Source organism: Podarcis raffonei, chromosome 2 (assembly GCF_027172205.1).
Source record: "Podarcis raffonei isolate rPodRaf1 chromosome 2, rPodRaf1.pri, whole genome shotgun sequence".
NCBI lineage: Eukaryota > Metazoa > Chordata > Lepidosauria > Squamata > Lacertidae > Podarcis > Podarcis raffonei.
The window spans coordinates 121,227,230-121,243,680 of record NC_070603.1 but is presented as its reverse complement, the minus strand read 5'-3'; the positions used below and the strand labels follow the sequence as shown (position 1 = coordinate 121,243,680).

At 48.8% G+C, this 16,451-nt stretch overlaps 1 protein-coding gene and 1 long non-coding RNA gene across 2 annotated transcripts; both read left to right on the top strand.

Moving 5' to 3' along the window:
* Positions 1-3,579: 3,579 nt before the first annotated feature.
* LOC128408829 (major histocompatibility complex class I-related gene protein-like) lies at positions 3,580-8,927 on the top strand. Its single transcript, XM_053378851.1, has 4 exons — positions 3,580-3,805; positions 5,618-5,893; positions 7,856-8,140; positions 8,806-8,927. The coding sequence occupies exons 1-4, from the start codon at positions 3,682-3,684 to the stop codon at positions 8,925-8,927; spliced, it is 807 nt and encodes a 268-aa protein (XP_053234826.1). The 5' UTR covers positions 3,580-3,681.
* A 1,242-nt stretch (positions 8,928-10,169) lies between these two features.
* Positions 10,170-12,511, top strand: LOC128409507 (uncharacterized). The gene is made up of 3 exons (XR_008329229.1): positions 10,170-10,443; positions 11,514-11,555; positions 12,097-12,511. It is a non-coding gene; the product is annotated as an uncharacterized LOC128409507 (long non-coding RNA).
* The last annotated feature ends 3,940 nt before the right edge of the window (positions 12,512-16,451 follow it).

The following is a 16,451-nucleotide window of genomic DNA, read 5'->3' as shown; positions in this document are numbered from 1 at the left end:
ATGGGCGGGGTAATAATAATAATAATAATAATAATAATAATAATAATAATAATAAATATAATAAATATAATAAATATAATATAAATAATGCTTGTTCTCCACCTTTGTGCCAGTAGACTGTGGTGGTGGTGTCTAGTAAGAAACTCTTTTGCTTTTTTTGGGGGGGGGCTCCATTGTTACCATCTCCAAGAGGAAAAACTCAGGTGTTTTGGGAAAAGATTTTTAAGTATCTTTTTTATTTCATTAAATTCCCAATATTCCTTAATTATTTTACAGGACCACATGTGAATAAAAGATCCCTCAATTTTATTACACTTCCAACATATACCTTTTTCTTTTTTTAGATATTCTCGCCAATCTGGTGGGTGTTAAATGCCATCTGTGGGCTATTTCATCATATTTTCTTTTATCTCGCATAACATGCCGTAAAATTCATATTTACTTTTCCACAACTTTCCCCATAATTCATGATCAATATTGTGATCCACATCTTGTGCCTACTTAATCATGCTCGATTGCACCAATTCCTCTTAATTACCCACTCCAAGAGCAGTTTGTACGTTTTTGATAATCCTTTTATATTTGTATCTAATAAGTCTTTGGTAAACTGAGACTTTTGCTCAGCAAAGCCGTTTTCCCTATCTGTCTTAAACAATTCATCAATCTGATGTAGCTTGTTATACAACAGAGACGGGGCGGGGGGGGGGAGAGACTTCTGTCTTCCCCGCCACACGTACTATAAGCTCAAGAAGACCTCGTCCCTTCATTAAGTTACACCAAACAGCACATAAATTCCCTCAATAAAGTCTTGTCTTTCCTTTCTGTTACCCTATACCCTACATTGGTATACCGTATGACTGAACTGTGTATTTGCATGCTGATGCGCCATAACCAATCAGGAGTGTTGGAATGTGACAGCTAGCCAATTGAGTTTAAGCTACGCTCTCAAGCTTCGCCCTTTGCCGTTGCCTTGCAAGGCAGCTGTGCTCCAGCTGTTTGCTCCCTCATTAAGCAGCTGAGTGGAGCCCCGATGCCAGAACAATGGACTGAGTCTATCGAAACCTCATTACCTTGTTAACTCTCTCTAAATCTACTACAATGTTGCAAGCAAAACCAAAGTATTTCCGCCAGACTATCAGCTTTAGGAAAAGCCTCAAAACTTTAGAAATTCATATAAAATCACTAGTTCCACCGGTTTGCTTCACTGCAACACCATTTGTGCTCTTGGTCCCCGCCATGATCCCTCAAGGGAGGAGTCAGGTACGCACTCCCCACCCAAGGAAGTGCCCATGGGTGACAATTGCTGGGCAGATAGTTTCCAAAAGCCCATCACTGGACTGGCCTAAGGGTACAGACATGCGAGGAAAGGCGATTGTTCTTTGGTTTTTGGGTACTTGAGATACGTTTGCCTATGCAAATCCTATTTTTGGCTGTTACCTTGACTCATTTTCCTTATGTTAATCCCATGTTACCCTCCCTTTTTCTTGATGTTTTGGTGATGTTGCAATGATGTACTGATGATGCTGTACGAACTGTATTCTGGGATGTGGTGGGAAGTTTTAAAAGTCAATGTCGCCTCTTTCTCGGGGTTCATTCCGTTGTTTGAACCTGTTTCGCGATAAACTTTGATCTAAGTCTACTGGCGGCTGTTTTGCTCCGGTTTGTGGCTGGGACCCGCGGGCTCTGCCCGACCAGCTGGGACTGTCGAGTAGCCTCTCTCCCAGAATTTCCCTAAGAATCTGGAGCCAATCCATAACCAGATCTCTTGATTCCTTGAGATTTCTCAGTTTTGGCTCCTGTCCTGTAAGATCTAAAATTTCACTGTAAGTTGTTGTTGTTGTTTAGTCGTTTAGTCGTGTCCGACTCTTCGTGACCCCCTGGACCAGAGCACGCCAGGCACTCCTGTCTTCCACTGCCTCCCGCAGTTTGGTCAAACTCATGCTGGTAGCTTCGAGAACACTGTCCAGCCTCGCTCCCAAACTTGCGCCTCGAGGTCTGCCTGGCGACCGATGCCGCAACCTGCGGGGAGATTTCCGATTGGTGGAATATTTTCCCCTCGCCCAATCCCTGGTTCCGCAGGCGGGGCAGAGAGCGGCTCTCAGGGCGGCGGAGGGAGGAGGAAAAGGGAGCTTCGCTTTGGGGGGAGATGGGGGTCCTCCTCCTCCGCTGGCCCCCCCTGATCCTGGGGGCGGCTGCCCACCTGCTGCTGCTCCTGGACTGCGCAGGTAAGGACTGTGCTCTGGGGCGGGGGGAGAAAATAATTTCCACTAAGCCCTTTGGGCAGGAGGGGCTTTGCGTGGGGCGAGGGGGAGGCCGATGGGGCGGCTGCTGCTCCTCCTTCGGTGGGGACCGCTCTTGCTCCTCTTGGGGGGCTGCTTCAGTGAGTCCCCCCGAGTGCCACAAGTCGGGGTGGGCAGAATGTGGAAAGAGAGCGGAGGGGTTGCCCACCGCCTAATCCGGATCCAGTCCGCTTTCGAGTCTCTCCTTCCTCCTCCTGATATTCTCATCTGCAGGAGATACTACCCTCTCTGCTGTTCTGGAGTCCTGCTCTCCCCCCAAAAGCCAGTCTGGGATTCAGTGGGGAGATCCAGCCAGAGGGGACTCATCGTAGTCCAGAATTGTGGTCTCCCAGCGCCCCCCCCCGGAGATGCCCCAGGGGGAACCCCCAAAGGAGGACCTGACAGCCGCAGCTGCCCTCTCCCCACTTAAGAATCCCGGTCGTTTTTAAGAAAAATAAAAATCATTGTAAATAAATATTTTTATAAGGAAGCTTTGGGTTGGTGTTACTAAAGACACTGAACTCAGCAGAGGACAACCCTCCCCCTGGGCTCATTAGCTTTTTTGCTTAGCCTGAGAAAGATGCCTGAGGGACAAGCGATGGGGAGATGATGGTCCTTTACTGACCGAGTGCAGCCCATATAATCATTGCTTACAATGGAATAAAATCTGATCCCCGCCTCTCGCTGATTAGCTGACTCAGTATTGGGACGTTAGCCTGCATTGTTGTAAACTGGCTAATATGATCCCAGCTGGAGAGGGGAGGCAAAATTGTGATCATTTTGTTGAAACCTTGGCTTTTAAAAATTGTGTGCTGGTGGAACAAGTTGCAAGAAAATATAAATGCCTCAGGCTTCGTTGGGAATACTTTGAGATCTCTATCGATGAACTCACTGAACCCTTTAGAATATTGGTTATTAGGTATTAGTTATTACTAATAGTGCCTGGCGTGCTCTGGTCCATGGGGTCACGAAGAGTCGGACATGACTAAACGACTAAACAACAACAAGTTATTACAAACCAGGGTGGATAAATGTTAATGATTTTTTAAAATCAGATTTTAAAAAAATTAAGTCGGATTTCTTTTATTTAAATCGGATTTGAAAAATAAAATGCTTTTCCAGGAAAAATATTTCTAAATATAGTTTTCTACTTAAGTTACATTATAGTCCAAAGGCTATTCATAAGGAAATAAGGATTTGGTAAATAAATATATGAAGCTTCCCCCACCCCCTCTCTGTGTCCTTCCCAGGCTGCTCCAGGCACTCCTTGCGCTACTTATGCACGGGGGTGTCAGGGCCCAGTCAGGGGCTGCCCCTGTTCATTGCTGGGGGGTACGTGGACCACCAGCCCATTGTTCAGTATGACAGCGAAACCGAGAAGGCTGTGCCCCAAGTTTCCTGGATGTTGAAAGCAGAGAAAGACAATGCTCAGTATTGGGAAAAGATCACCCAGGAATTCCTCAAGCTGGATATGAAATTCAGCCAGTACCTGCTGGACCTACAGGATCAATACAACCAGAGCAACGGTGAGTGGAGGGCAGGAAGGGAGCTCAGTCTCTCTCTCTCTCTCTGCCAGGTTTGTCCCTTCCAGGGGCAGGAGATGGTGCCTTGAGAGGGAGAATAGTGATTCCTAAACAGGGATAAGCTGCTTTCTCCCTGCCAGTCAGGCTCCTTCTGGGGTCGTTTGCCCACCTTTGGTCCCCACCTGCACTCGGCTCTCACCTGTGGCTCCTGGAGGCTTTCAGCCTGTGACAGCAGCCACAATCCTGGGAATCAGGTGAGGGGAGCCGATGGGTCTCAAAACTTCGGTGCGTTAGGGACGTCCCCTGCATGCGAAGACAGGCTCTGGTGGGTTGAGCAGATGAGACCGAGAGTAGATCCAACAGTCAAAAAGGGGTTTTTTGCACAATCCATAGAGCAACATTTTTCAGCTGTGGGCCGGTCCACCGCCCCTCAGACCATGTGGGGGGCCGGACTATATTTTGAAAAAAAGAAAGAAAGAATTCCTATGCCCCACAAATAACCCAGAGATGCATTTTAAATAAAAGGATGCATTCTACTCATGTGAAAACACCAGGCAGGCCACACAAATAACCCAGAGATGCATTTTAAATAAAAGGATGCATTCTACTCATGTAAAACGCACTGATTCCCGGACCATCCGCAGGCTGGATTTAGCAGGCGATTGGGCCGCATCCGGCCCCCGGGCCTTAGGTTGCCTACCCCTGCCATAGAGAGAAGTGAGGGGCAGATGGGGCTCATCCACCTGGGAAGGGAGCCCATCTAGGAGAAGGAGAATCCTGATCCTAAACCCCCAATGCCTTGTGGGGGCAGTGGGGGCAGGAGGAGAAAAGGCGACGGAGTAAACCATACACACATCCAGAGCATAGTCCCTAAGGCGTTGGATGGCGCTTTGTATGACTCCTACGGGCAAGACCTGCAGCCAAGCTGCTGCCAAACATCCTGCTCTGCTTTCCTTTGGACCACATCAGTAAGGCTGAGGGGGATGTGTGCCTTGTTTAGTAGTATTATTGTTGTTGTTGTTGTTAAGGGATGCAGGTGGCGCTGTGGTGAGCTCCCGTTGCTCTGTCCCAGCTCCTGCCAACCTACCACTTTGAAAGCATGCCAGTGCGAGTAGATAAATAAGGACTGCTGCATTGGGAAGGTAAACGGTGTTTCCGTGAACTCTGGTTTCCGTCATTCTGACCACAGGACCTGGAAAGCTGTCTGTGAACAAACGCCAGGTCCCTCAGCCTGAAAGTGGAGATGAGCGCCACAACCTCATAGTCACCTTTGACTGGACTTAACCTTCCAGGGGTCCTTTGTTGTTGTTTAGTCATTTAGTCGTGTCCGGCTCTTCGTGACCCCCTGGACCAGAGCACGCCAGGCACTCCTGTCTTCCACTGCCTCCCGCAATTTGGTCAGACTCATATTTGTAGCTTCGAGAACACTGTCCAACCATCTCGTCCTGTCGTCCCCTTCTCCTTGTGCCCTCCATCTTTCCCAACATCAGGGTCTTTTCCAGGGAGTCTTCTCTTCTCATGGGGTGGCCAACGTATTGGAGCTTCACCTTCAGGATCTATCCTTCTAGTGAGCACTCAGGGCTGATTTCCTTCAGAATGGATAGGTTTGATCTTCTTGCAGTCTATGGGACTCTCAAGAGTCTCCTCCAGCACCATAATTCAAAAGCATCAATTCTTCGGCCATCAGACTTCCTTATGGCCAGGGGTCCTTTACCTTTACCTTACTGTTGTTGTTATTGTGGGGCTTGACATGGGATAGAAATCTTGCTCTGGTCCTGTTGCTCCCCCAATTGACCTCTCGGGGGTCTCTTTCAGGTTTCCACACTCTGCAGCTCATGTACGGCTGTGAACTGAGCCCAGACGGGCGCAAAGAAGGGTATTACCGGTACGGCTACGACGGGAGAGACTTCCTCATTTTTGAGAAGGAGACCCTCACCTGGACGGCAGCTGACAGAGAGGCCCAAGTGATGAAGAGGAAGTGGGATGCAGAGTTGGCCAAGAAGCAGTACCGGAAGGCCTACCTGGAGGAGGAGTGCATTGAGTGGCTGCAGAGATACCTGGACTACGGGAATGAAACTCTGCTGAGGACAGGTGAGATGGGTGGGTGGGGAATGGGAGTGGGGAGGAGGGCTAATGCATTGAATGATAGAATTGTGGAGTTGTTGAGTTGGAAAAGGACCCCCAGGGTCATCTAGTCTAGCCCCCAGCAATGCAGGGATCTCAGCTAAAGCATCCAGGACAGAGGGCCATCCAACCTCTGCTTAGACTCCTCCAAGGAAGGAGAGTCCACCACCTCCTGAGGGAGACTCTTCCACTGTTGAACAGCTCTTGCTGTTGGAAGGGTATTCCTTTTTAAAAAATATTCGGTCATACCTTGGTTGCTGAACGCCTTGGAACTCATACGTTTCGGCGCCTGAATGATCAAAAACCAGAGTTGAGTGTTCCAGTTTTTGAACAATTTTGGGAAGCCAGGTGTCTGGTGCAGCTTCCGCGGATTCCGATTGGCTGTAGGAAGCTCCGGCAGCCAATCGGAAGCCGCACCTTGATTTATGAACAGTTCCAGCAGTTGAACAGAACAGAAAGCATTCTGTTCGAGAACCAAGGTACTACTCTCTATATATAATTTTTATTAATTTTTTCTGTTTTACATTTTAGAATATTCATTTAAACAACCTTAAAATATCAATGACTTCCCTCCTTCTCTTTCCATGGTTCATTTTGTATACCGTAAATCCCTGCATATTTTACATGAACTAAGCCATTCAGTATTCCAGTATTACATCCATCAAAACTTATTTACACTGTTGAATTTATCTTTATGAAAGTTATTCCTGATGTTGAGTCTGAATCTCCTTTCCTGTCGGAGGGTGGAGTCGTGATTTTGCTACTTATTTCTCCACCCACCCACATCATATTTCAGACCAAAACTCTGTTTTGTGCAGGAAGGAAGTCTGGGAGTGGGTCACTTCAGGCTACAGTGTGTGGATGTTGATTTTTTAAAAAAATCAAAAAGAAGCCCAAATCTGCCTAGAAGGGGGTGGCTGATAATTTTGGGTCAGAGGGACAGATTGACCCATGAGCAACTCCGGGAGCTGAAGCGGTCTTTGGACTGTGTGTCAAAAGTATAAAAACGTGGGTGTGGTTGGTAAAAATAAATGAGACATTTGAGGGGTTTCGGGTGTTTGGGTGTCATGGGCTGGTTGGATGCAGAGGACTGGTGGGAGGAACCAGCTGAGGAACCCTCAAGAGAAGAAGGCTCAGAGCTCAGGGAGTGGTGGTAGGACAATGATGAACGGTCAAAGGGAGAAGAGGGAGAAGACTGGGAAGTGTCAGAATGTGAAGAGGTAACAGGGCTTAGTGAGCTGGGAGAGTCTGTGGCAGAGAGCAGTCCAGAATGAGAGGCAGAAGCAGAGGCTGGAGAGGAGGGAGGCCGGGAGACAGAAGCGAGGCAGGCTGCTGAAGAATCCAGGGAGTCTCACCCTCCTGCTGTAACCAGCTCCCCTCCTCCCTGGTCTCAAAGAACCAGGAGAGGCATGAAGAGGGCAGAGGAGAGGTTAGCTTCATGCAGGCACAGTCTCAGATTGCTTGGGGGAAACCCTGAGGGGGGGGGGACTTAGACAACTGTGGGGAAGTGGGGACCTTCAGTCTCCCCAGCTGCCACACAGGGGCTTCAGAGTGCTTTGGGTATCACAGGCCCATAGCAGGGAGGCCCATGGGGTTTGTCTGAATAATTTCTTTTAAAAATGGACAAAGGTTTCACAGTGGAACATCTATGGGAACAGGTATGGGGACATAATCGGTCTGAGCCATGGGTCAATTCATCTATTGATGATATTCACTACAAAGACCTTAAGCATATTTGTGGAGGACAGGGAGTTGTAAGTCTGACGAAACACAAGGGAAGTTGAAAATGTCTCTCTTCTGACCTTGTCATCTCTTGGGGATGTTGAAGGCATCAGTAATCGAATTTCAGGTCAGGATGGCACTGGATGACCACGTGAATTGCACCATCCATCCTGCCAGCTACTGGAGAGGTTCCTTTGTTTTTGGCAGAGCTCCCAGTGGGGAAGGTGACGCGTCAGGCCCTTCCAGACAGCCAGGAGTCCCTCATCTGCCAGGCCTATGGCTTCTACCCCAGAGAGATTGACACCACCTGGAGGATGGACGGGAAGGTCATGGAGCAGGCCACTTTCCGCAGGGACGTCGCTCCCAATTCCAACGGGACCTACCACGCCTGGCTCAGCATTGACGTGGATCCCCAGGACAGGAACCGCTATTATTGCCACATAGAGCATGTCAGCCTAACACAGCCTCTGGTCTTGGCCTGGGAGGAGCCTGGTGAGGAATGACAAGAGAGGGGCAGGAGGAGGAGTCAGAGAATCACAATAGAGTTGGAAATGACCTCAAGGGTCATCAAATTCATCCCCCTGCAATGCAGGAATCTCAGCTAAAGCATCCATGATAGATGACCACCCAACCTCTTGGAAAGGCCTTCTTTGCTGGATTCTAGGAGGAGAACGTCCTCCCAGAGTTGAACGAGGGACTCCAGCGCTATCATAGGCTAATACTCCATGTGACATCGTCCATACTTTGGGGGTGCAAAGGAGGAGATGTGATTTAGGTTCAGGGACGTAGGGAGGGCGTGGTGTTCAAAGAGTTGAGTTTGAAGAGCAATCTTTGGAAGGAGAGGGACCCTCTCTGGGAGGTGAGAAATCTTACCGGTTTTATTGATATAATTATGGGGTGTTCCATGAGGTTGCTGAATGCCACTCCTAATCATAGGTACTTCTGGTCTTCTCTGAAGCAATCTAATGGTGAGCAATGGGTTGCCTTAGAGAGGAGGGCATTCTAGAGAGCACTGCCATAGCACATTGCTTTGTGCATGAGTGGTCTCAGATTTAGTACGCAGCATCTCTCCTCAAAAAAAAATTGTGGGATGTCTGGATGAGGGTTTGGGAGCTGCCACCAGTGTCTGAACAGAAATATCTTTTGTTTGCTTTTAGCCAAGGGAGGCTATTCTTTTGCCACTCCGGGAAACATTGTCGGGGGCATGGTGGCAGCGGCTGTGGTGGCAGTAGTTGGGGTGGCTGCTGTGATCTACTGGTACTTTGTCCGCAGTAAGTAAACTCTGGATGGATTTGCTGGGTTCTGTCTGTCCTGAGAATGTGCTGATGGCAAAGCCTTCCTGGCAGCTCCCTCACAAGTTTCCCCCACCCCATAAATGACCTGTGGAACACCAACCAGAAAGTAGCCTAACTGTTCTTCCCCACTGCCTCCTGCCCCCTATTCTGATATGTTTGGGAAGCAGGATTCATGTGGGTTACATAATGTAATAATGGCTCCAAAATGCCAAGGGGCTGGCAAGTCCCTGTCATCTAGACCAACGATGGAGAATTTGTGGCCCTCCAGACTCCGATACGGACCACAATTCTCGTCAACCCTGACAGTTAGCCTTGCTGGCTGCTGGGAACCAGAGTCCAGCAACATTGGCAGAGACACAAATATCCCTGACCTCTAGCCCAAATTTGCACAGGGATACTAAGCTGGAATCTGTTGTTTAGTCGTTTAGTTGTGTCTGACTCTTCTTGACCCCATGGACCAGAGAACACCAGGCACTCTGTCTTCCACTGCGTCCTGCAGTTTGGTCAGACTCGTGCTGGTAGCTTCAAGCTGGAATCTACACACATATAAAAAAACTGCTGTGAAAATGCTTTTTAAAAACCGTTTTGAAAAAGGCATTGATTTTGGGATAGCTCACTGTCGCCATCTGGTGTCACATTTATATATTGCACTTTGCAACACATTTAAAATGTTTCATTTGCAGCTGCATAACTGAGCCTACGGGGACGCGGGTGGTGCTGTGGGTAAAAGCCTCAGCACCTAGGACTTGCCGATCGAAAGGTCGGCGGTTTGAATTCCCGCGGCGGGGTGCGCTCCCGTCGCTCGGTCCCAGCACCTGCCAACCTAGCAGTTCGAAAGCACCCCCGGGTGCAAGTAGATAAATAGGGACCGCTTACTAGCGGGAAGGTAAACGGCGTTCCGTGTGCTGCGCTGGCTCGCCAGATGCAGCTTGTCACGCTGGCCACGTGACCCGGAAGTGTCTTCGGACAGCGCTGGCTCCTGGCCTATAGAGTGAGATGAGCGCACAACCGTAGAGTCTGTCAAGACTGGCCCGTACGGGCAGGGGTACCTTTACCTTTTTTAATTGAGCCTACAGTACGTTTGTTGGCGACTGAGTCGCCGTGTGTCCTGTAGATCTGTGATGGTGGCGATCTACAGCTGTGGTTTCCAACCCTTCTTGAACAGTGGGGACATTTCAAATGTCATGTTTGTTTGTTTGCTTTCTGCTTGTAGGCCCTGAGTACCATCAAAGCCTTGCTTGCAATCTCTTGTTGGGGCAAGTGATTGGGGGGGAGGGAAGAGGAAGCAGCAAAGTAGACTCCACTGGTTGCTTAGCCAATTTCTGCCCACCAGCCACATGTAACTAGCAACAGTGGAATGTCAAATTTCAGCAGCGCCCTGTGCAATGCCAAAATTTGGAACTCCCTGCCTCTCACGCTCCATCCTCTCCCGGATCTGATCTTCTTATTCTGTTTCTGTAGAGAAAGTACGAATGGGAGCAGCCTATGAAAGAACCTCAAGTGAGTCACTCCTTTTTCCTTTGAAAAGTGTTTGTTTTTGTTGTTGCAAGATTTATAGCAGCAAAGAAGTGCTAACCGCCAGTGATATAGTGGTCACAGTAGGGTTGGCATGTTGTTAAGCTTCTATTTGCACGATAGCCCAAAAGATTGTTGACCTTGCCCCCCCAAAAGCAGAGGCAGAGTTGAGAGACGGAGCACAGGTTGCCCACATGCACACAGGTTTTTTTAAAACCCCCCCCCAGCCATTAGCTTAAAAGTGTAAAAATCCCTCCCAGATGGGCATGTAGAGGACATGTCTGGGATTTCTAATACGTATGGCAACCATAGGTCAGAGGTCACAGGCGGTCAAAGACCCATCACTATTTCTGGAGCAGGGTCTCTGTCTCCAGCATCCTATAACCACCCAATGAGCATGAAAGGAGAGTGTGTGTTTTTAGCCACAGTCCGTTCCAAAGCTAAACATTTAGGAACAGTGAAAAACACAAAGCACTTCCGTTTCAGGAGAATGGTGTGTGACAGGGCCAGCCCACCCAGGAGGCAAGGGGAGGCGACTGCCTCAGGCGGAAGGATTCAGCAGGGCAGCAGATCCCCATGTCAATCTTTCTCCCTCCGCCCTGGATGTAAATCTTCCCTCACTCCTCCTTCCCTGGTGGGGAGATGGAGGCCATTTTGGGGCCCGCCTCAGGTGTCAAAATGTATTGGGCTGGCCTTGGTGTGTGAGTTTTGCTACGTACAATGGGACTTCACAGAAAACACAACTTAAGGCGACATTGGAGCACTGCACAATCATTTGCACATGTACACGCGCAGATAATAGTATATCCAGGCAACACATGGAGAAGTGCACTGTTGGTTGCAAAGCATCCCGAATTATTATTTCTGTATGATTATAATTTTACTGTATAATCTTAGGAGGTTGTAGACGGAGACGTACGTTAACATTTGGACTTAATGGGGCATGGAGGGGTATGTGTGTGTGTGGAAGTAGAGAGGAAAGGTGCAAGTGGAAATGAGAACGCCCTCCCTAAAACACAGTGATACGCACTCTCTTTATTTTCTCCTTTTTGCAGCAAGCAGCCAGGAGCCCGCCAGCTCCACCAGCTCCTTCGTCGGTAAGTGGGGAATGGATGGGGATGGATGCCCACCTTGAAAACAGGCCTCCATGGGGAAGGGATCATTCTTTTGGTGATGGGGGGCTTCTACTTTCTAGGAATGATAAAACCATCTGGAGTCAGCCGCAAGTGAGAATAACTTCTGCACACACATGCACAAAGAAAGCCCATCTCTGCTGCCACCTGATTTTGTGGAGGATCTTGTTCCTCTGTTACTTTGAATTTATTATTTATTATTCAATGCACATCTCGCTCTTCCTCCCAAGAAGCCCAGGGGTTCTACTCAGGGTCTGAAGAACAAGAAGGCATTTATATTCCGGATCAGCTGCTTAGCGTCCCTGTGTATTTCCCACCTTCCCTAAAGGGAGAGGCTTGGCTGAGTTGCTGGAGCCTCCTCTGGAAACCTTAAGTCTTTGCTCTGAGTATGTTTATTTTTAGCATGGCTTGATAGGTCAAGGGATTGGAGCAGGCGGCCTCTGTGCCATCGAATGCCCCAATACTGACAGCTTCATCATGCTTGTTCCTCTTGTTGCTCCTGCAGGGGACATTCAAGGCAGCACAGAAATAGAAATGAGGAATTTTCAACGAGGAGGGAGGCCACCTTCAGATCACTTCTCTTTATGAAATACCTGCCTCCAAACCTGCCCATCCCAGCAGGGAGAGGCCTCCAGGCTGACCGGCTCCTCAGGGCTGCTTTGAGATGGGAACGTGGTTGGCATCCAGAACTATCTCCCCCTCTGCAGTGAAAACAACAGACTACACAAAAAGAACAAAGCGACAGGGATTTGACCTCCGAGGAGTCAAAACCCATTTCAGCCTCTCAAGACACTCCGTTAAGTGACCTTAAACTGGCCGTCCTGCCACCAAAGGAACAGCAAAAGGAGACTGCGAGACAAAAGGGCCAAATTACTGTTGCCCAAGAGGTTTGGTGCTATCAACTGTGGACTGAATTGGGCGAAAGGGTTTTTTGTTGCCCCGTGACGGGCATTGTTATTCATTTATTAAATTTGTATGTTGCCCTATACCCGCAGGCCTCAGGGCGGTTCACAGGATAAAATCACAACCCAATAACACCCCCAAACACATTTAAAAGGGGTGCTGCTGACAGGGGCTCCAGACGCAGGGAAGAAGCCATCCGGCCTCCTTGCCAAGTCTGTTCCGAGGTGCCCTGGCCAGGCGGGAAGTTGGTGCTGAACCCAGAGGAGGAGAGCAGGAGCTCCTAGGGCAAATGGACTTGCCTCCAGTCCGCAGGCCAGAGAAGAGGCCCCTGCAGTGCAGACCTTTTTGGTCGTCTGCTTTAATTTCATACTGCTGAAGGCATTATCCAGTCGATGTGGGTGATATATTATTATTATGATGTGGGTGGGGAATGGAAGTGTGTTTCTTCTGCCCAGAGAGAGAGAGTCACAGGAGGAACACAGGAAGTTCCCTTACATTGGTCCATCTAGCTCTAGACTGCCTGCACTGACTGGCAGTGGCTGTCCAGGATTTCATAAAAGGTTCCCTCCTGGTCCTACCTGGAGATGCTGTGGATTGAACCTGGAGCCATCTGCATGCAAGCTTCCAGCCCTGAGCTACGACCCTGAATGGTTCTCCTCCACTCATTGTATTCTCCACAACAACCCTGTGAGGTAGGTTAGGCTGAGAGGCAGTGACTGGCCCAACGTCACCCAGTGAGCTTCATGGGCGAGGGGGGATTTGAACCCTGGTCTCCCAGCTCCTAGTCCAGCACACTGACCGTTACATGACACACACCAGCTCCCAAATCCTTCCGTTTTCATGTCTCTTAAGGTGCCCCCTTCCTCCTCCTTCCCACTCCCCTGAAAAAGTTCTGCAACACCAAAATCAGATTCTCCCGACTGCAATTCAGTGTGGATCTTGGTGCTGCCCCAGACCTTCCACTGCTCACAGACGCTTGGGGTGCCAGTGACCCAGGAAAGGGTGTTATCTGTGGCAGCTCCTAAATGGTAGCATCTCTGCGCACAGAGGTGGGTCTGACTTTACAGCTTCTATTGTTTGCTAAAAACACTCTTTGCCCTGCCCTTTGGCACCTGAGATATGTCCTTTTGAGATCCACACGACCACTGTGACTGGGATTTATAAAAACGGATTTTATTGTTGAATTATAAGGCCTGCTGCTGAAATGCAGGTAACGTTTGACTTTTCCTTGCATGCTGCATTTATGTTGCTCATTTTCAATTCCTGAAAGGTGTTTTTTTTTAAAAAAAAAGAATGAATGAATGGTTTTCAATCTCAATAAATTCAGCGTTGGAATATCTCTTCCTCTTCCCCTTTGATTGAAATGTGTGAGTTGAGAAGGCATCAGGCGGCACATACATTTTGTGAAATCAGTCAATCATAACAGCATTTCATTTCTTGTGGAAAGTGCTCAGGCTCGGACTATGGCCAGCCCCCAGTGGATTCCCTGCAAGAAATGGTGATTTATATTTCCAGGGTGAGTCAGGGGGACCAGGGCATTGTAGCAGAAGGACCATCGCCAGATGGGGTCCAGCATTTGGATGGGAGGGGGAATCTCAACATCCTTTTCATAATGTCACTACCAGGTGCCACTGGGGAGAGTCTGGTCTCACTGGGAGGTGGTTGAAGCTTCCTGGGGCTGTTGGAGTGTGAAGGCCTTCTAGGGCCCCTGGGGAGAGTGCTGTTTTTCTAGGAAAAGGGGTGCTGGAACTCGCCATGAAGGCTGCCCTTATTCTCTTAGGATGGCAAAGGTGCCCACCTGAGAGGTGAAGGAACTGAGTTCTGGCTGAAAAAAGCCCTGGCCCGAGCAATGTTCTGTTTGCCCTGCTGCTTCCCCCCAGAAAATCCACCCTTTACTCCTAAATCGGAGCAAACCTCAATCTGCAGAAGACCTGATTGATGTTTGCTCTGATTCAGCCGTGAACAGCCGGTTTCTACAGCAGAAAGAGGTGGGAGAAGTGGAAGAGTGGATGAGACCTATTAAGTAGTGGGTTGACAAAGCACACGACACAGAGATTCCTCCAAGTAGTTCTTTATAAGTAAGCTGGAACTGAACTGAACTGAACACCTCAGCCGGCCTGCTTTTATAGGCAGCCAGCTGTCACTTTGTAACAGCAACAACTCAGGGTTTCCCGCCTAAATTAACTGACGTGGACCTGAGTGAAAACTATATACACAATACTCCTGGTGGCCAGGGTGAGCACTTCAATACATAACAAGCCCCAGTCACTCATTGTGAGGGAGGACAAAACCATCACCTGACAAACAGCCAAATCTATATATTAATTCCTCTCAAACGGGCTGTGTTATGGTGGGAGCTGCTGTGGCTTTCCCTCCCTCCCTCCCTTGGCCAGCCTCACCCTGAACAAACCTCTCCCCTGAAGGGAGGAAGGTGGCCAGGGCAAGGCAGGTCCCCACCCTCCCGCCTGCCTGCCAAGAACGGAAGCCATTTTGTGAAGGCCAGGCTGCAGAGGAGAAGAGGAAACAAAATGGTGGTGTTTCGCTGGTGCGTCTCTTTCCTGGCTCAATGACAACAACATCATGTCATGCAGCCTGAAGATTATTAAAAGTCTCAGGCTGGATTTATGCAAACTGACTACAGTAGTGGTCACCACTAGCAGTCCAAAAAGTAGCTTGGGCCTGCCTTAAACAGTTGAAGCCCCACAACACTGAGAAATGCCCCCTTCCCCCTCAAGTGACAAACCAAAAGCCACAACAGCCCTCCAGGATTGCAGCCTGGCGGGGAGATCGGTACCCAGAAACGTCTTTCAGAAGGACAGTGTTTCCTGACTTTGGCACATGGTGATCAAGTACAGAAACCACACTTTGCCCTCCCTCCAAGGAAGAAGTGGCTGGCTTGGCCTGAGCACACATCCTCTTTGGGCTCTGGGGAGGGTCTGCTCACAAGGCCTGCTGGTTGTGTGCATGTATATTGCATGCATGTGGGGAGTTGCCTGTATCATTTTGCCACGGCTCTTACTGTCTTGCATATATTTTCAGTGATTGCAAATCAGTGACATATGTGGGAACCGTGACCTTTTCTTTTTTTTTGCAACCTGTGACTTGCTTCAACTGGTCCCTTGAAGGATTTATTAGAAATCACCTGATTTCCATTTCAGCTGGGGAACACAGCAGCCGGCAGGGGGCAGCGGAGGATCGAGAAAATAAGAAAGCGAGAAAATACAAATGGGACTGTGGAGAAATGGGGGAGGGTGTCTTGTGGCAGAGAGAGAACGTGAGGGCAGGAATCCACCCTGGAAACAAACACAAACACACCCCAGTGTAAATGAAGGATGAGTACTTTCTCAGCAAAATCTGCCTCCGTTTTTTTCAATTCCTGTGAGAAATGTCAGTCAAGCAGCCTGAGATGCAGTCGCTTGAGATTCCTTTGCTAGCTTGGCATGCAAACAAAATTTAATTATTGTATCTTGCCAAAAACTGTTTACTGAACCCTCAGCTATTCTTCTTAGAAGTAAAAAGGAAAACAAAACATAAAAAAGGGAGTCCGAACCGTTCTGGCCTTGTTCTGGGAACTGCCCTGGGACTCAGAGGTTGCTGAGGGAGGCAGAAGGGGGCAAAGTCTCCTGGGAAACAATCCAGTTTGGAAAGGAGGACCACACCAGGGACGTTTCTTATGCCATAATCTATTTGTTATCCTCTAAGGGGCAAGAAGTCTCGTTGCTGTTTCCACACGATATTAAGAACAGGAAAAAAATAATGTCTAAAGTCCTGTAAAATTTTTAAAAAGTCTGTGAAGAACAAACATTTTCCTCCTGGCCGTTAGTTGTTGTTGTCGCCGCCCACTCCACCTCCAGGAAGAAGGGAAGAAAAGCCTCCACAGAGGAGAGCAGGGGAGCAGAAGGCGCCTCAAGCCACCGAGGACTTTCTAAAACAAGACTAGCACTTTGAATTGAACTC